At 24.4% G+C, this 20,940-nt stretch overlaps 2 protein-coding genes and 1 long non-coding RNA gene across 3 annotated transcripts; 1 reads left to right on the forward strand and 2 right to left on the reverse strand.

The window, feature by feature from the left end:
- Window positions 1–1,602: 1,602 nt before the first annotated feature.
- LOC112598664 lies at window positions 1,603–2,478 on the reverse strand. Its single transcript, XR_003114903.1, has 3 exons — window positions 2,382–2,478; window positions 2,233–2,289; window positions 1,603–1,682 (listed from the first exon to the last, which is right to left on the reverse strand). It is a non-coding gene; the product is annotated as an uncharacterized LOC112598664 (long non-coding RNA).
- Window positions 2,479–6,898: 4,420 nt separating this feature from the next.
- On the reverse strand, window positions 6,899–9,442 carry LOC112598637 (ubiquitin-like). The gene is made up of 4 exons (XM_025345159.1): window positions 9,331–9,442; window positions 9,024–9,130; window positions 7,155–7,372; window positions 6,899–7,092 (listed from the first exon to the last, which is right to left on the reverse strand). Exons 2-4 carry the CDS (start codon window positions 9,124–9,126, stop codon window positions 6,961–6,963), a joined length of 453 nt encoding a protein of 150 aa, XP_025200944.1. The 5' UTR covers window positions 9,127–9,130; window positions 9,331–9,442; the 3' UTR covers window positions 6,899–6,960.
- A 2,029-nt stretch (window positions 9,443–11,471) lies between these two features.
- Window positions 11,472–17,807, forward strand: LOC112598653 (selenoprotein F). The gene is made up of 5 exons (XM_025345177.1): window positions 11,472–11,696; window positions 11,758–11,876; window positions 12,759–12,871; window positions 17,089–17,198; window positions 17,529–17,807. The coding sequence occupies exons 1-5, from the start codon at window positions 11,655–11,657 to the stop codon at window positions 17,625–17,627; spliced, it is 483 nt and encodes a 160-aa protein (XP_025200962.1). The 5' UTR covers window positions 11,472–11,654; the 3' UTR covers window positions 17,628–17,807.
- The last annotated feature ends 3,133 nt before the right edge of the window (window positions 17,808–20,940 follow it).

Genomic DNA, 20,940 nt, shown 5'->3' on the forward strand with positions numbered 1-20,940 from the left:
TATTTAAGAAAATATATCTACTCAATTGGAAACCAGTATCGATATAAATTCTTCTGCTCCTAAAAGTTCTACCCATGTTGAAGATCGTCAAATTATCAATATTTTTAATAAATTATTAAATATAAATTACGCTTATAGTCAGATACTCAGAGAGTAGGGCCGCTATTATATTTGGGATACTGGGCCGGACCCTACCCAGTCCGGCCCTGATCACCATCTATTATTTATATAATACTATAATTTGTTGTATTATTATATCTTAATGATAAATAAAATAGGTACTTAATTACACTTGTATAAAATAATTGAGTATATCAATAATCTTTAACAAGAATGATGATTGATGACATTTTTAAAACTTATATATAATTATCATACATTATCATTATAAAAAGTTAAATGATTCGCGTTATGCATTTTTTCATTGCCATACAAGAAAGTAACACAACACATAAAAATACGAATAAAATAATTAAAAAAACGAATACTTTAAATAAACGTAAATAATTAATTTTAATTAAAAAAAAAAAACTACAATAAACGTTTTATGTGGTTATATATAAATTAATATTCTTAGAAAATATAACTTTATAATATTATATAATTTATAACGTTTCGCATGGTTCAAATAAAAATTTCTCATTTTCAGGTTTTAAAGTCAGGTATAATAAAATTAGCAGAACACTCACTGATTTTAAATAACTATCTATAATATTATTGTTTCTTTTTTACTAATAATTTTAGGATTTGAAAAAAGGAATTATGCGTATGTAATATTTTTGATAAAAAAATTCAACCTATAGTATTTATAACAGAAAAATAAATTAGATACGTTATTTACAGCAATATTTTTTAAGTATAAAACAACAACGTATACTAAACTGACAGCGCATATACGGTTAATATAATTTCATTCGATCATTAAATTAAAATTTACCGCAGTCATAGTAACTACAGTAATCTATGCTATTTTCTCATAGTTGTTATTTTTTAAGTTATAAGTATTAAAATAGTATAATTACAAAAATGACTTGTACACTTATGTTTAAACAAAATATTTTTTAATTTATAATTTACAACTTGAAATATACAATAGTATATAATGCTTATAGTTTTTGTTTTGTATATAATACAATAATAAATAATACATGATAAAAACAATTGAGTACAATATAAATTTGTTTTTATAATAGAAAAAATAGTAAGAACATTTGCAAAAAAATATTAAGATTCATAGAATATATAGTACATAAAAATGATGGTAGAAAATTTGGTACAATATAAATTTGTTTTTATAATAGAAAAAAATAGTAAAAACATTTGCAAAAAATTTTAAGATTCATAGAATATAATATAGTACATAAAAATGATGGTAGAAAATTTGCCCATAATATTAAAAAAAAATGAATGGTTTGATTAACCGTAAATTTGTGGTTTTAACAAAATCTAGATATATTTATATGTCATATAAATAAATAAAAATATAAAAAAAATATAAATATTTATATGTCACATATTTTAAAATATGTGTGCATATTTTAATTGATCATGCCGTTATGCATTTATGCATTTTAAGGTACTGTATAGTTTCATAGACTATACTGACAATTTATGTATTTGCAGAATTGATTAGCTTTGAACGGAAGTATTGTAATGTATAAATCATAAAATTGGTCCGTTCTCTATAAAGAAAAATATTTACATAAATTATTGTTATTAAAATATAAAATACACATGTTAATATAACTTAAAACGTAAGTAATTATAGAATTTCAAACTTTTTTTTATAAGTAGATATGTTTTTAATTTTTATGTATTTATAAATTCATATTTATTTCAATTATGATCTTTAAATTTAAATTGAATATTGAAATTTCAAAAGTGTTATCTGTAATTATACATTTATATAACATTTAATAGATTTATATTATAAGAATAATTTGAATTGATGTATGAGTAAATAATTTTATTTAATAGAATATTATAAATGTATCAAATAGATTATTATGTGATCATTATTGTAAATCAATTATTTTTTATATTAATTTTAGTACTAAGCTTTTTTTTATTTGTTGTTTTGGATATACGTAAGAGTATAAAACTATAAAATAATGTATAGAAACTTAAAATTTGATTCAAATTGAAAAATTTAAAGCTTAATATGTGTATTGAGTAATTGATTATAAGATAGGAAGAAGAGTAGAAACAAAAAAAAAAGTCTATTCAACTTACCTATTGTCGAATCATTGATTAAACAAGAAGTGACTATTGCCCATCATCTGATTTTGTCTAATAAAATTTAAAATATAAAAATAAATAAATATATTTTAATGAAATAGGTAGTGTAAAATTTGTACAGCTATACAATATAATATACACACTTCTCTAGAGCCTGTAGAGCCAGATTTATCATCAAAGTCCTCATCAGAGTCATCATCAGAGTCATCATCAGAGTCCTCATCAGAGTCATCATCAGAGTCATCATCAGAGTCCTCATCAGAGTCATCATCAGAGTCCTCATCAGAGTCATCATCAGAGTCGTCATCAGAGTCATCATCAGAGTCCTCATCAGAGTCATCATCAGAATCTCCGTAGTCAACGTCGATGGTAAATAAATATTTCATCTCCTGACTAGCCGAAGATTTAACAGAAACTGCACTCGAGCTCGTCTAATTGAATTGAAATTATAAAAAAAAAAATACAAATAAATCTATACTACTATATAAAATTGTAAGGGGTGTCTACGACCGTCGACCGCGCTAACCGATAAAACTACTGAACCGATTTGGCTAAAATTGTTTAGTATTAAACCTGGTAGTCTGATAAAGGTTTTAGTATCACTTTTGCTTATAAAAAAATAAAATAAATTAAGAAAAATGGTCATTTTTACGCATATCCAATATTATTATTAAAGTTATTGTTTTTTAACCATGGTTACCATTAAAACCATAAAATTTGAATAAAAAATTCTACATATTAATATATGATCATCGGAAGGTAAAATAAACAACCAATCACGGGCGAAGCCGTGACGGGTCGGCTAGTATTATATAAAAATCATAGAACGAAACGAAAATATTATGTAATCTTAACTAAATGTTTTATATTTCAATGAAGGTTCTAATAATACGATTGATTTTTTAAGTCATCAGCGTATAATAATGACATATTTCGCTATTTGGAAAATTGAATATAATTTATGAGCAAATTATAATATAAAAGTAGTAAAATATCTGACCTCTTCGAGGAAAAGTTTATGCTACATAAATAAATCTGGTTAACAGTAATGTCTGTATTTAACATATTTTTTCCTATTTAATATAAAAGTGACTAATTATTGTGTTACGAAAACCTATATACGTTGTAGTTTTATAAAAATTTGAAATGATCACTCTTAGGTATTGGTATAAATCTAAGAAAAATAAAGTTACGTACAATTGAAATTGTGTCATCAAAAATATCATCTTCCATCATGGTACCAATACCATTATCTGGAATGGTCCTTTCTTCATTATTCCAAAAATATGATTGAGAAATTTCCGGATTACAATTCCAAGCTATCACCTTTTCCATATATCCAATAGTCTATACGAGTATAAATAATGTATAAAAACATTTTCTGACTTATTTAAAAAAACAAAGTCTAAAACTTTGTGTCGAAAGAAAAATATATTTATGTATGGATTGACTTCAGAAAATAAGAAGGTATTTTTGAGTTATTTAAATGTATTAAGATCAAGAACAATTAAATCGAGGTCTACATATTACATTACAAAACAGCAACTTATCCTTGTTTTTCATAGGTTAATCTTTTTTAAAAAATAATTTTGGAAATTTTATTGAAAATTAAAAGGAAAAATATCATAGTTATAAACTATAATAATAAATGAATAGCCAAGTCTGCAGAGACTATCTAATAAATATAGGTAGGTACTGTACTTACTGGGTAAGTGACCTCATCGTTCGAAACTTCTTCAGAACAATCTTGAGGATTGTCTTTTGCAGGACTTTCCACTTGAATACAACTCTTTAATGAAGAGCCATCATCTTCGTCATCACCCAAGTTGCCCGATGATAAACTATTATCGCGCGAATTTTCTGTAGCGTATATCATAACAATTAATACTTAACAATAAAATAAAACGTTAATTTGTACACTTACTTTGAACATCGTAGGTTCTTAATTTTTTGTTGATTTGATATTCTTCATTAACATCGTCATCAACTAACGCGTGCTTACGCTTATTCTCCATTATGTATATGTAAAGTGTAAGTACGTAATGAAAAAATTTTTTACAATTGACTTTATTTTCCGATAGAATCAGATAGAATTGCAGAGTTAAACTGAACCATATATTGTTTGTACTTCACGCCGAAATCGTCCCGTCGGCAGTCTCCTTGGTTGCATGTTATTTTATTTTCAGCCATCCACAAAATAAACAGTTTTTGTCGAATTTATTTTATTATGCATTATTTTTTACATAGATTCGCGTTCATAATAAATATCATTATACTTGAATCACGGGCAAATAATTTTATACATAATTACATTTAACATTATTTATATGCATTTTCTTTATATATATTGTTATTGACTATTTTTATATGCCCCAACGAAATACGGTTATTAACTTAGTATAAATATTTACATTCTATTGATTTATGCATTTCAAATTTTTTTTTTAAATTTTAAAAAACATCCGTACAGTTTTGTATGTCAGCTAATGCTTTAATTTTTAAACATTTGAAGGATTTAGTTGTTTTTGTAAAAACACACCACTTTGCATCTATTACATAGTTTAACTGTATGATATCGGCGGTCGCTATTTCTACTATAATAATCCAGCTGTTTGACATTTTCACTTATACTTTTATCGCTAAACTATTTAGTTACATTTATGTACATAAAGTATAGGGCATAGCCGCATAGGCTACGTCATAAACAATTCACCATCGAGTATCTATATAAAATAAATATAAATTCATCTATTCTATAATCAACCTTATTCGTATTTTTGTATTCCTTAATTTATTATTCAATTCGAATAGGTAATATCATTATATTATTTATTAGGGTAACCGTATATGTCCCGTTTAAAACGAGATTGTCCCTTTTTTGATCATCACGTACCATTGTCCTGACAAAGTCTAAACGGGACGCTTTTTATTGTTTTTAAAAGATGATATCGTTTAAATCCCATTATTTCTATATTATTAATTAATTTTTGTAAAAAAATATTAATGTATTAGAAAAATATAAAATAATTTCAATAAGAGCAACATTTAATTATTATTTATTAATTAGGTATTATTACCTATCTTATATGTAATTGGAAAAAATAAAAATTTATCATATTAATAAAAAATTGTTTGTCCCGTTTTTTTATTTTTATAAAAATAGTCACCCTACATTAAGTATATATTAACGTCGGCAAACACATTAACATGAACACATCAGGAACATTTATGTAATAAAATGTTTCTGTAACAAACTGTAGTACTTACACTAATAACATTTTGTAAAATCACATATACACTAGATACACTGTACTTCCCAGGTAAACTGATCAAATTCCAAACACTGATTTGTAAAGTTATTTTTATAAAATAAATTATAATGAAATATTTTTATGCATGAATATAATTTAGTGACACTACTATATGTTTTAGAATGAATGATTTTAAATATTTCAACTAAAATTATTTTATACAAATAATGTCATAAATTATGTATTTTAAGTCCTACAACATGTACAATGTACATATTTCATCATGACATTTTCATTAAATACTGATAGTGCATCAATTATTAGATATTGTTGTAATAATTTAATAAATATAATTATTAGTTCTATAGCATATGCATGTATGAAAAATAAAAAAAACATTAATGAAGATCGCTGATTCAACAACAGCGACCAACAGAACACTTTTGTAGATTGAATATTAGTCAGTCAAAAATTCTTAGTTTTATTTTACTTGAATCAGAAATATGTAAATAGCATAATAATAATAAAGATATCATATTAATTTCATTATGTAAGTATTAGAATAGTGGGTCATAGTAAAATTAAGTATTTTAGCAACAATTATTGTATAATTAGTAATAAGGGAAACCTAAGTTAATCAAGTAATGTTGAGACAAGATATTACAACTTATTTTTAATCTAAGAATTTTTTAAAACCGTTTTACAATTTTTAACATTTTTTTAAACGTATTAAATAAGATAAATAATGAAAAAGACAAAAATTATAAACAGTATTTATACTGTCAAGTGTTGCATATCTTGCAAAAGCTTGATTTATATTGTTTGAGTAATAATTTAAGTATCAAAAATATTACAATCTCATTGATCGTTGATCTCAAATATATTGTAATTACTTTTATTTTATTTTATTATTATTATACTTAAGAGGGCACTGCACATGTAGGTGTTGTCTCTGTCTTAAATACTACATAGCAAATCTGTGTTCAATAAATAAGTGTATACACTGTTGTTACTTAAATATTAGTTCACCAATAATCAAAATTAAAAGCTCCAACATTATCAGTGATTTAGCTTTAGATTTTTTCCAATATTTTAATTTTTAAGCAATATATGTAAGAATAAGAAAAATATTACAAGTTGTAAATGTTTATATGTAGCTAAAAATTAAATATTACAAAAATTCCAGACCCATTGCATTGATAACGAGCCTTTAACTTTGAAAATAGGGAATTTCACTTTAAAATTAAAGTTAAAAACTAATGGGGCCATGATATTTTCAAATGTTACACATTAGGTAAATTACAAAAAAATCATAAAAAATTTTAGCTTTAAAAATATAATTATTAGAGTATGAAAATCCGATTTATGAGTTTAACTGGATAAAGGTTTGAATTCAAATGGGTAATAAATATTAAAACAATTTTTTTTTTTTTAATTTTATATTAAGTATTAAAATATACAAATGTCATCTCTACTTTGGTACAGTAGCTGAACATTTGCCACAATAATGCCTATTTGGCATATCAGCCATGAATACACCTGGACCACAATTTTCAGAAGTACATTCTTTCTTCAAACGGATAACTTTACCATTTTCATCAACCTAAAAAATATATAAAAAATTAAAATGATTGCTAAAACATATATCAATAAAAACTATTTTACTTTGTAAAATTTCAACACGGCCAACTTGATCTTCCTTTTCTTGTGCTTGATCTTTTTGGGTGTAGAATAATTCTTCTTCTTACGTTTCTTAGCACCTCCTCTCAATCTAAGAACCAAGTGAAGGGTAGATTCTTTTTGAATATTGTAATCTGACAGAGTACGGCCATCTTCAAGTTGTTTGCCGGCAAAAATCAAACGTTGCTGATCCGGAGGAATACCTAAATTTATTTTTTTAATTAACTTATGATAAAATATATTTGGAACATGAAAAATATTCATAATTATTTTCAACTACATTTAATTAACTTATCAATGATCAATAAATTATCTAGTTTTATCAAGTAAATATTTTATTATGGATTTCACTAAAATTATGAAACTATCAACTAATAATAATAAACTTTTAACTCTATAACTGATAAATATACAAAATTCAAAATAAAAAGAGATATGTTAAAATAAATATTCTTTTATTTTCTAATTCATATATGTTATGAATATTTACAGGAAGTTCTTTTTACAAATATGAAATAAGGCATAAATTACAGAAACAGTCTTATCTAAAATTATAGGTAGTTTAATTTTATAAACAATAAATATACCTATATTTTTTTTTTTTGGTATTGACATTCAAACAATAATTTATAAAAGGTAAAATTTTTAATTTTAATTAATAAAACTGTAAGATACTGAAGGACAAGGGAAAGTCATGATTTTTATTTTATGCATTATAAGTAGAGCCCAGAATTTTATGCATTTGCATATTTATACTGAATATATGCACTATATCGAGTATTAAAATTTAAGTATTTCAAATTACATATAACTGCATATTTTGTCATTAGTGAGATTATTGTGTTTTGTAATCCATAATTTTTAGTACAACTATTATAAAATTAATAAATATTTCAATTTCTATTTTACTGTAGTTAGATAGTAATAATAACTGTTCTTGATAAAATTAATTAACAATTCTACAATAATAGTTATGGAAGAGTAGATCATTAAATGAAACGTTACAAAATTGTAGTTCAGAAACCAATACATTATGTCAACTCTTCTCAATAAAATGTTGGAAAAAGAGGATATTTTTATTATTATTGAATAAGATATTAAAAAAACTACTAATGATTTAAAAGGTTGGATTATAAAAAATTACAATCCAATGTATCTGAATGCATGTATAATGTGCATACAATTTTTAAATGGGTACAATATTTATTAATTACCTATATATTGAAATTTTGTTTCTCTAACTAGTAACAATAATGTTCATTAATCATTAATAAGAACAAATTTTTGAACACCTGATTACATTATTTTTAGAAATTTAGTATATATCAACGATACTATGTTCTAATCAACCAGAGTGGAAGACTAGCCAAAGCCGGACGAGAAGAAATCTACTGTATTTAGAGAATGCTAAACTCAAAAGTATTGTCTGTTTTACAAACATATAACATTAAAAATTTATGTTAAAACGAACAAATTGAATGCTAAACATTTGAAATATAGAAACAGCACAAACAGTGCTCAAGCATTTTCTTAAACGATAAACAATTATGGTCCATGGACACAATAGTTAAAGAGAACACAACACACGCAAACTTAGTGTTTTTCATCAAATGAAATCGCTATTGTATGTATGATTGTATAAAATGCCATCAAGATAGTAATCATAATTAATTTTGATGTATTTCAATTTTTGTTAATTTATATTTAACAATAGTGGTATTCAATGGCAATGTCAGTAATGATAAAAATGGAAAATAGACGATTTCATAGGGAGCAAATAAAATGGAGCAATCGAATTTGACTAGTATTGGAATCATAATACATGAGTAGCTATAAATTAAATGTAGTATTTACCTTCTTTATCTTGAATTTTGGATTTAACATTTTCAATTGAATCCGACGACTCTACTTCGAGAGTGATCGTTTTCCCCGTCAACGTTTTAACGAAGATCTGCATTTTGCTACAAACCAATAATAATAGTAAATTAGTAAAATAAAAAGAATTTTATTTGTAATAAATGAGTTTAAAATATAATAAGCCACGTGGTTATAGTTTTTTGGCGTTTATAGTAATTCAATGGTTCAATATCTTTAAAATTAAGGCGTATCGATTAAAAATGAAATTAATAAATGGTTAGTGGTTAGTATTCTAAAAAATTACCTTTGACTTCTATCCGCAAAGTTAAGTTAATATTCTCGTGGTCCGAAAAATCCACGCAAAATGGAAAAGAAACTTCAAACTAGACAATTACCAATAACAAGCGTAAAGTATGTAGTTTGATAATTCTAATCACTATATTAACAATACTTTGGCTGTCGAGGGGTCGAAGGGAATTATTGAATGTTTGAGGTTATTTATCAAAGACTTTGTAATATTAATTTTGATTCTTTTTTTATTAATTTTTATGGAACACAAACATTCATGATTTTGACGTACCTAATAAAAAAATACCAGTAAGTTGTTTTTTAATATTTCAATGATGTTATTAACTAATTTAATTATTATTGACGAATTTAATTTAATTTAATATTTTAATGGTAGTGTTGCCAGTTAGATCATCATTTTTAAAATGTTTTGTCTACTGGTAATACTGGTAGCCGGTAGGTGGTATTAGATGCTATTCAATATTGCTACAGGCTTGTAATTATTTTGGAGGGATTTTTTAAAACTATTTGTATGCAACTTTATTATTATTGTAACATTCGTGACTGAATATAGGCGCATAGTACAACCAGCACATTTTTTCTTTTTAAATATATTTTTTATTATTCTCTATTTCATATGTACTAATTTTTCTTTAAATTTAACAAAATGTAAAAAAATATTTGTTTAAAGTACGTATATTATATTATATTTCTTATGTTGAACTATCACAATATTGTATAGGTATTTCTATACAGCGGTACTGTATAGATGATCTTAATTCTTAAATATGGTAATAGTAGTGTTCAGTCGTTCAGATTCAGAATATTATGATGTCAATTTAGTAGGTAATCGTGGTTTGCAGCTACGTCGTCTATCGCTTTATATCATTTAAAAGTTAAGCTAAGCATATTTGTTCTGAAAATGTCAGGGTATTAGGTAAATACATGAGAAGTAAATTATTATCGTTATAATTTATATCGTGTTCATGTATTATATGGTTTCAAGTTTCAATCAGTGGTAGATCTGGGATTTTTTTTTATGGTGGATGCTATTTTGTTAATAATAGTCCCTAAGTACTTATTACGTACAATTTGGGGAAAAAAAATTAATAATTTTGTACTTAAACAGTAAGGAAACCCAGTCTTGCATCGTGCATGCATTTTGAATTTATTTCATAATCAAACAATATAAAAATTATAAGTAATTTCAAATTTATTTATTTTTTTAATAATTAGGTACCTAATACCTACATAACAATACAATGTAATACAGTAGACACCGCTTATAAAACTCACTTTAGGACCAGCACATAGAGAGTCTTATAACCGAATGAGTCTTATAGGTGAAGTGGAAAAAAAAAATAATTACGTATTTATAAATTTTATTTTACTACATATTTTGCTTTGATTTTAATACATTAACACATATTACATATTACATACTTTAATATTGAATAAATTTAATAATCCCGATAAAAAAACTAAAATTATAATAGGTAAATATTACATATTACGATAAATGTGAACTTTTATCTGCGATAAAAATTATTATACGTTATAAGATACCAACAAAAACTAGAAATAATAAACACGAATATTATTTAATTTTTCAATACCAATTTATTTCTAAATTATAACCAAAAAAGTTTATATTCTACTATTTATTTTACGAAATTTGAGTCTTATAACCGATTTTTCTAATGTATTTGGATACGTATGGACCGTTCCAGACGATTTTGAGTTTAATAAGCTACTGAACCTTATATCCGTGAGTCTTATAAGCGGCGTCTACTGTATAATGTAATTTTTTGTTCTAATAGCCTATACCAAAAATTCGCCATTCAGCGATTTATTGGTAATTTTTAATAAAAATACGTGGAACGGTGGGTACTTCAGCTCCAAGCACTCCCCCCTAAATTCGCCGCTGGGTATAATATTTTTTGTAATAAAACATATCGTGATTGCTACGGCCAATCAGAATACGAAAAAAGGCATACGACACTATAGACGATGAACCCGGTTTGACTCTGATAGCAATTAATGATAATTGATAACCGTAACAAAACATAGAAAAAACTAAATAAAAATGAATCAAATCATTTAAATCGTGTATACAATTTTAGTATTTACTATTTAATTATTTAGACTATGTATTATAATAATAAATTAGATAAAAATTCGATATAATTTTAAAACATTGAATTCGTTGGAAAATTTTATAGCAAATAGTTTATTTGGATATATTTAACTGTTTTGAGACAATTTGTTTTTTTTTAAAATTTATTTTAAAATATTTAATATCTACTTGGAAGATTAATAAGATACCTAGATACTTCCAATATGCAGAATAAACTTTTGATAATTCCACTATTAATGTTATTGGTATGTCCTATTGTCTATCATTTTTAAAAGTAACTAACCACATTAATTTGTTTTTGATCAGGGGAATGGATGCAATGCAGATTATACGACCAATGAATGTTCATTACTGGGTTTCAATAAAGCAAACCTTTTGTGTTCATCTTGTGATCAACTTAAAAAGTTTCAATTGACGTCATTAAGGTATGAATATTATTTTATAACTATAGTTAAAGTATTTTTGATGTTTAAACAATATTAAAATATGTTTAGATAATACAATGTAAACCAGTATTATAATACAAAATACATTAGTTTATTTAGCCTTTAAAAGAGGACAAAAAAAATGTGTAGGTTTTAAAATAAAATTGTTTTTATAAAGTATAAATTATAAATGCAGAGCAATTCATTATAATAATTAATAAATGTGATGTTAGATTTTTGTCATTTAAAATATAATCGGTATTTAATTAAAAATTAAAATTATACAATTTGTGTAACCTTTAAGTTGTTAAAATGTATGTACTTTAAAAATAAAAATAATTTAGAACATGCAAATCGTGGATTATACAGAGAAAAAAAATGTATTATGTCTAATAAATTTAAAATTAAAATAGTAATAATTTATAACTAAAAGTAGTTTGTTGAAATGTATGTTGTATTAAACTACACGCATAATTTTAAAATAGTTAAAATTAAAAGTTAAATAACAATATTAACTTTTATACTTTATTCCATGAACAATAAGTAAAATAGAAAATGTTTTAAAAGTCAGGACAATGTTTTAACCAAGTGCGTTAATTTTTACAATAATTATAAAATACTCATAACTTGTTTTAAATAAAAACAAATCATTTATTGATAATAGAAATACCTTATTTTTTTTTTAATAAACTAATTTACTTTAATGTTAAAAACAACATGGGGTTATTTTGATCGTCATGTATAATCTTTGCACGAAAATAATTTATGTATTAATTAATATGTAAGAAAATATATACCTTAATATTTTCTTTCTTTGTTATGATTAGGATTATAATTAAACTTAAACTTAATATAAATTAAAATAATTATATTTAATTACAGAGAACATTGCATGAACTGTTGTCAAATTGACGAAGAAAAATCTATTAAAGTATATGCAAAAGCCAGATTGGAAGTCTGTACTTGTAAATTTGGTGCTTATCCTCAGATACAAGGTATATAACTAAATTTCATTTTGAATTGATTGATCTTAAATGTAAATATTTTTATTTAACATAACATAACAATCAGTAAGGAATATGAAAGGATTTTAGTAACAATTTGATAAGATACTTGGTTATACCAAGTTTAATTTGACATATTATAATCCAATAAAATGTATGTTAAATATATTTTTTGGCAGACGAACAATTATTGTTTTAAATTTAGTGAATATATAAGGCAATAAAAAAATAACAATAATAATAGGTCATAAATAATTTGGTGATATGAAATTATGATTAAACATGATACATAAAAGATGACATGCACATCTTTGATATATGTTAAGTATCATTTAAAATATAAAATATATTTATTGATCACGTTAAATATAACCCTTATATCTTGAGTTGTTATTTAAAATTTTTTTATTAGTTATTAAGCCTGTGCTTTAGGTATTATATGACTTTAATAATTATAATATTAGCATGTAAACTCTTATTATTGATTAAAAAATAATTTGAATTGTATGTTTTAAATCATAATATATACCTTGTGGAAATGCTGTACAATAGTATTATGTATATATTTTAATAAATTATTGCTCAATTTTTTTTTTTCTGAAATTTTTGAAGTTCATGGTTTAGAAAAAACATAGTTTAAAAAAAGATATTTAGTTGACTAATTTAAGGTTTTTAAAGATAAATTTCTTATTGTTTCATTTTTTGTTTGATTATTTTAATTTTTGTCAACTTGGAAATCATGTGTATATCTTATGTTCTCATTGTCAAGTATTGTCAGCTATTTTATTTTACCCCTGTTTCATTAGGTTCTTAATTAATTGGCAGTTTTGTTTCTTATAGAATAAATTGTTTCTGATTTGAAATTAATATAGTCTAAAAGTATAATAAACATGTGTTGTAGTTGTGTTTGGACTGTTTGGTATCAGTGTTATTAATTATGATATTAATTTATATAAGTCATATAGAGTTATAACTTATTGTGTTGGAATTAGTAAAATTGAAAATTAGATTACTCAGTATTGACCTTTTTTTGATAAAATACCAATATTTCAACTTAAAGTGCTAACTTTTATTATACATTAATACATTTGAGTAATGGTTTTTAATATTAAATTTGAATTTAAACATAATCTATGTACATTTATTTATTTATTGCTAAAGGTGTTTGCAATGTAAATATTATTGTAAAAAATAATAGTATTTATGTTATTTTTGACCATTATTATCCAGTATGTTGTGCTATCATCATAATTTTATTATTTAGTTTATTCATTTCATTCTTATATTTGATTTTAAAAATTATGTAATATTCTATATAAGTAGTTGTCAATTAATAAACTTTCATAATCAGCACCTAAATCTTAGTCTTTTCATAGGGTCTTTGTATTTTTTTCTTTATCAGTGGTTTGATGTCAACAATGTACGCAATTGTACAATGTACAATTCAACTTTTAGACAGTACAAACTTTTTTTTTTTATCAATGAATCAATGAAAATCCAAATTGAAGAATGAAAATATACCATGAAATTAAATTAATTATGTCAATATTCAACAGAATTAGAATATCATATTTCAATAATGAATGACAATTCCAAATATTATTTATGATTTTATGAATATACAATATGAGTGAATCATTTTATTAATAATATGGAGTTAGTTAGAAATACTTGGTAGTAAGTATATAAGACAATGTACTATCGCATTACCAATGTTCATATTGTTTTATCAATTGTTAATTTTGTGTTGGTAGTAAAAATTAAAAATCATTCCATATTGTTTTCATCATCAATGCTATCATATTTTTAAAAAAGCTCATTAGTTATAGTTTTTGTGTAATTATTTGAGATTTAGAGTTCATTTATTAATTTTGGGTCTAAAGGAGGTGATTTTTTAATTTTTATAATTCGTTAAATGATGCGTTTTAATTCTGTTATACTCGGAAAGTGTTGTTATGTTATGACTTTATAAATAGTCTAAAACAATAAACTAAAAATAAATTTTTGTAAATTTTATATTATTTTTATTATATATTTTATACATGTGATATTAGTGTGTACAATGTAGGTTAAGTATTAAGTTGAGTAGTTTTTCTAATGTTTTTAAAGTCTTGCCATTGATTTTTTAGTTTCAACTTTTCTAATATCGGCTACATGATTAGTAAAACCTAATCTAGTGTGAACTACATTTTTCCCAGACGAATGTAATCAATCATGATATTTTTTCGTATTAACTCTATCCACTTCCAAATAATAATTTAATTTGATTAATTTTCAATTTTTTAGGTTTATTATAGACTGGAATAACTTGGTAAATTTCTGCTATGATTGCAGTTGATGTAGGTACAATAAATTTTGTTTTCGACGTTTTCGTAGATGTCTATATGTCTATGATATTTTAATTTAATCTGATGTTACTAAGGAAGTACTAATGAAATTCAGAACTGTGAATTATATCGTCGAATTCGAAAATATCTTACTTCTTTTGACGTTTTTATTGGATATTTTTATCATGACATTTTGATAGGACATCCTCTATTACAGTTCTACTTTGAGTTAGTCGTGTGTATTTTTTATAGTGCTTGTTTTTTTTTCATTATTGATTATCATAATTTGGTTATTAACGCCATTAGTTACAGTTACCTAATTACTATGTAGTTATTTAATTTTAAGAAGTTGAGCATTTTGAAATTTTTTCCTGCAGGGGGTTGGGTTCAAGTGTAGTAATTTCGCCTTTTGCTCATGTTAAATTTTAAATAATCCAATTTATATCGTTGGTATTTGGTGCTTATAATAGTACTACTATAGTGCTTGTTTATTGCTTTATGTATACAAAAAGGTATAATTTATTATTTTGTGATATATTTATAGATCTGAGCTGTAAGAAATTAATATATAAGGTAAATCTTTTATCGTTTAATTAATTTCTTCTGTAAAAATATGCCAAATAAAAAGTTATAAATATACATAATATTATTATCTGTGTGTGATTTAAAACTTGTAATATAATACAGTGATTCTCGCCATCTTTACCGTTTTTTTCATTCAGCAGAAAATTAGTATGCGGCTTATATTTGTTATACACGAATAATATCGCTACTACTTTTGTAATAAATCTTAAATATTTTGTAAATGTTCTATCAACGCACTTAGTATTTCTGCGGATTTTATAAAATAAATACTAATTATTTATATCGTTTGATAATAAATGCAACACATAATTTCTTTAAAATGTATGCAATATTTGTGCATAGCATATAACAATTCACGGATCTGAAATAGGTATTTTTCATAGTTGTATTTATTTGTATGTTGTGTGTTTATATTTTAATAATAGCTCGAATAACTTATCTATTTTACTACACCTACGATTTTAGTTTATTGTATTGACTCGAAATAGTTGAAAAATGTATCGTTATATTTATTTTTACAAGTGTGTGAATTGTATTATAATTTATTTAGATAAAAGGGTTCGGCTCTTTTTGATGGCTAATAGACTACGTGATGATATTGTGAGTAAAACTATTCGAGTTATTGATTTAATATGTTTTATTAATCTATATTATATTGTAAGTATACTAATTGGTTAAAACTTAAAACTACTATTCATATTATAGTTAGGTATTATTGTTGTTCGTTGGGCCATATTTACTATTTACTATATTATAAGATTCTTAAACATCTTATTATAACTATTTATGAATCATTTTTTAATTGTACTATTGTAAAAATGTATACCCGTATACATTGTTGAAATTTTTATTAGATTATAATGTACAAAAACACCTATGTGTCCTTATACACACGTCACTTAATACACCCAATTCATCCTCGTAACTCATTATTAATGAATAATGAGTTATTAATATTTAGCAATTGTCTGCTACTTGGCAATTTAGTTACCTATGCTTCTGATCGAGCATACCCAACTAAATACGCTGTGTTCACACACAAATATAAATTTACTTAATATACGTTAGGTAAGTAGTTAAGTTTGTTTTGTGAACGGTTATCTATTGAGTATAAAGCAATGCTGTCTTGCGTAGCCAGTTGACTTGGTGTTACTCATAACGAAATACCAAACTACATAATTTTTAAAAAGATATTCGATCTTAATTGATGGCTTGTGTTCAAACATTATATATTTTTATTGTAAATAAATAATGATTAATACAAAGTAGGAATTATATCATTTTGTATTGTTTTAGCATTTATAAAAAGTGATCGCCCCAACAAGTACCCGAACTTAACGATCAGATATGTACGTGGGTTGGATCCACTAATTAAACTCATGGATAGCAGTGGAAATGTGCAAGAGGTATAATATTTAATAAAACCATTATAATTTATAAATTACCTTTAAATTATTTAGTATAACTAATGTGAGACATGTGTTATTTGCGAGCTGTTGAAACTGTTGAGATATAGTTTTTATACAGATTCGGAATTTAGATAATTTATTTTAGGTTTACATTTTTAATATATCTTACTATACTTTTATTTGTGTATATATATATATGATAAACAATTTAGTATTAAAAGACAAACAAATCAACAACTACATAATATTATAATTTATTATAATATACATTAAAATATTTCTATTAAAGTGCCTACTATAATTACTAACATAATATTTAATTTCGAGGTTTTGGCAATTGAACGATGGGACACTGATACAGTGGATGAATTTTTGAGCACTCATTTAGAACGCATCGAAGACGATTACCGGTCAAACCTAGTGTAAACTGTTTAATGAATACTTTTATTTTTGTACGTGTTTTCTTTTCATTTATACACAGGTACTATTACAATATTTTATAATGTTAATACTATTTGTATCCGAGTGTCATAATTATTATTCATGAATACTGTTGCATACGTGCATAGTATTCGTCTACAAGAATTATATGTTATACGAATAATAGAACTTTGTGTACTTTTTTACATTTGCACTGAATTATTATTGTTTTGTAAGTGTACAGAGAGAGCGTGAACGCTATATAATATAAATATATAATGTATGAAATGTTATACAAATGTATATAGATTAAAATAATAATAACAATAATACGAGTATAATATGTACCTACAGCTGTGATTTATGTCACGACGACGGCGTTGGAGTCTGCTCAATAATTAAATGGAATGGAAATTCTGTTATCTTGCATGAAAGACCGAACACAAGCGTCATTATCATAAAGACATTAAGAAACAGAAATGTTATGAAATCACAAACGATAGGTATTTTATATGTTTATCTAGACAAATTATTTATTTATTTTACAATTGATAAAATAAAAGAAAACAGAGTCCATTTAGGGGATATAAATCTCTCTTTTCGGCCATAATATTATAATATATTTCAATGTTAGTAGTATGCTTTTATCTACGAGTTAATTTTTAAAATCAATTTCTAACATTAATAATATATTGTTTTTTCAACGTTCAGATAAAATATGTATAATGACAAAAAACATGATGTTTCTAATAAGTAATGTTATTAAGATTTACAATCAGACGACGAAATTTGACACATGTTACCAAAATAACAAACAAGTCTATTTACCAAGGTAAATTAACAAAATGTTTACTCCAAATTTTTTTTTGGGAAGGGTGGTAAAAAGTGTATTGAAGGTTAAAATTAAAAAGAAAACCTAGGGATTAGCCGGAATCCCTCTGCGAAAATTCGGAAAAATCCTTTCTGTAGTTTTCTCAGTTAGTGGCGACAAACTAAAAACCATTTACTTTAATATGATAATAGGTGAGCACTATTATATTAAAGTATTTTTCAATGATATAAATATTACACATTTCCATGGCGAATACATAGGTCTTAAACGGGGGGGGGGGCAATATATGTGTATAAACGAATAAAATAAATTAATAGTAATAGTTAGGCATAAAAATTGTCTTATTATTAGTCGACATGAAAATAATTAAATGTTCATGGTAAATACTAAATACAATAATGACCATCTTTCGATAATATGCATGAATATTTTAGTCACAATTATTATAAATGGAATATTTGATAACTTTTTTGTGAACGAGAAGGGATGCCCCTATGCACCCCTGTATTTGCCTTTGAAATTTAAAGTAGTGCAAAGTTGGATAGAGAAAATAAATGTAAAATTTAAAATAATCGAAAACAACTGGATGTCAGTAATTCACCAAAATAAAAAAATTAAATTTGCTATTATTATTTTAATTGGGTATACCTATTTTATTACGTAATTTTAATTTTCAAATTTAATTGTTTACATATTGTATAACGTTTAAAATTTAAATACACAGAACTATGTAACCTATTCAATATTTCTTATACCGAGTGGCGTACGCTGAATTTTATTTTAGAAAGATTATTATTTATTTTATTCTATAAAAGACTAATCACAATTTCCGCCTAGAAGATGGCTAGATTGTTCCAGTTTTGAACTGAAATTATATTCATTTTTCACACCAGAGTTTAAAATATAATTCTGATTAAATGTGTGGCGCATTTTGTGTTCTATTCCTTTTACATTTACATACTCAGGAATATATTGGTATATCATCGTTGAATTAATGTATTGTTCAAATTAATCTTATATTTATTAGCAGAAATCGATCATAACAATAAAAATATGAATAACATTTTTACTTGTCGCATCCTCATGTAAAAACCATTTATTTATGAACTGAATATCCAGCTTGTAAAATTTGTCTAGATCGTAAATTTTGACGAAAATACATTATATTGATATCCATTTCATGAAATGGACAATACCTATATTGTGTACCTACTTTGTGTAATTATTATAATAATAATAAAAATATTTATTTAGCAGTATTGATATTTACAAAAAAAATTTGTTTATACATTTATTGATATAACACTGCACCGTCCATCACTAAGGATAAAATCCTTGTTTTGAAAAATGGGAGTCTTAAAAAAAAAATTAAATAACTAAGAAATGAATATAATAAAAGAAGAAAATTGATAATAATTATAAAAATAATATAATAATAGAAATTAATTTATCAATTATAAGTAAAATAAGTTTAGTGTATAGTATTTATAATATAAAATCAGTTCGATTATGGTGGGTGGGGGGGGGGTAGATACAGGGACAATCTCGGAAAAAATCATGAGTTGGTGTGACTAAAATTATTTTCCGCCTTTGTCACTATTATAACACTCCTCCTCAAAATAAGTTTATAAATACGCCACTGTTTAAAATATTCATGTTATTGTTTACATTGTTGATGAAATTTTTTTATACAATTAATTTATTACTTAATAACCACTTCTTTACCAATAACTTAAAAATGATAAATTGTTGATAGTTTTTTATTTGTGAGGTAGCTTTTCGTAGTCTTAATCCTGCAGTTGAATAGCTGTTATAATATTTTGATGTGTTTATTTTTGAAAATATTAAATTTTCAGTTCTTGTATTATTATTAAAGAATTTTTTTTTTGTTATTTACCAATTAATTATATTATATTATATAATATATTTCATACACCATACATATATTACATTATTATTATGTATAGGTATAATTGCATATTATATTTTATAAACGACAGTGTTATCTATGAAGTATTATTATAAAATAATATCCTTATTATTTATTTTTCATGACGATTGATTATGGCATACGCTCTAGACACCCTCGAAATCAGAGAAGTATTTAGAGGTCTAATCAGGATGTTACGAGATTGGCTAACTGATAACAAAGCCAAAAAGTAGAGCATTGGATTAAATTATGTTTAATTCTAAAAAATAATTCATTTCATCGAAAAATTGGACGTAGCCTTTATGAACCTTTGTCCTTTGTTTATAAATAACCCAAAAATTGGACTAATTACTTCAAATTTACCATTTGATCTGTTGAAAAAAAATAACAACGGGAGATTTCTAACATACATTTCTAATAAAAGAAATTAAAAATTCTTAATTGCCTGCAGCATTTATAAAGTTTAAGTGAGATTGTTATTATCGGGGATTGCTGAAAATAATAAAATTATTTGCCAATTATGCGATTCAAGTATGAAAATATAAATTAAACGTGAA

The sequence above is a fragment of the Melanaphis sacchari genome, unplaced genomic scaffold, assembly GCF_002803265.2.
Source record: "Melanaphis sacchari strain LSU unplaced genomic scaffold, SCAv2.0 Contig49_pilon_pilon, whole genome shotgun sequence".
Classification (NCBI taxonomy): domain Eukaryota; kingdom Metazoa; phylum Arthropoda; class Insecta; order Hemiptera; family Aphididae; genus Melanaphis; species Melanaphis sacchari.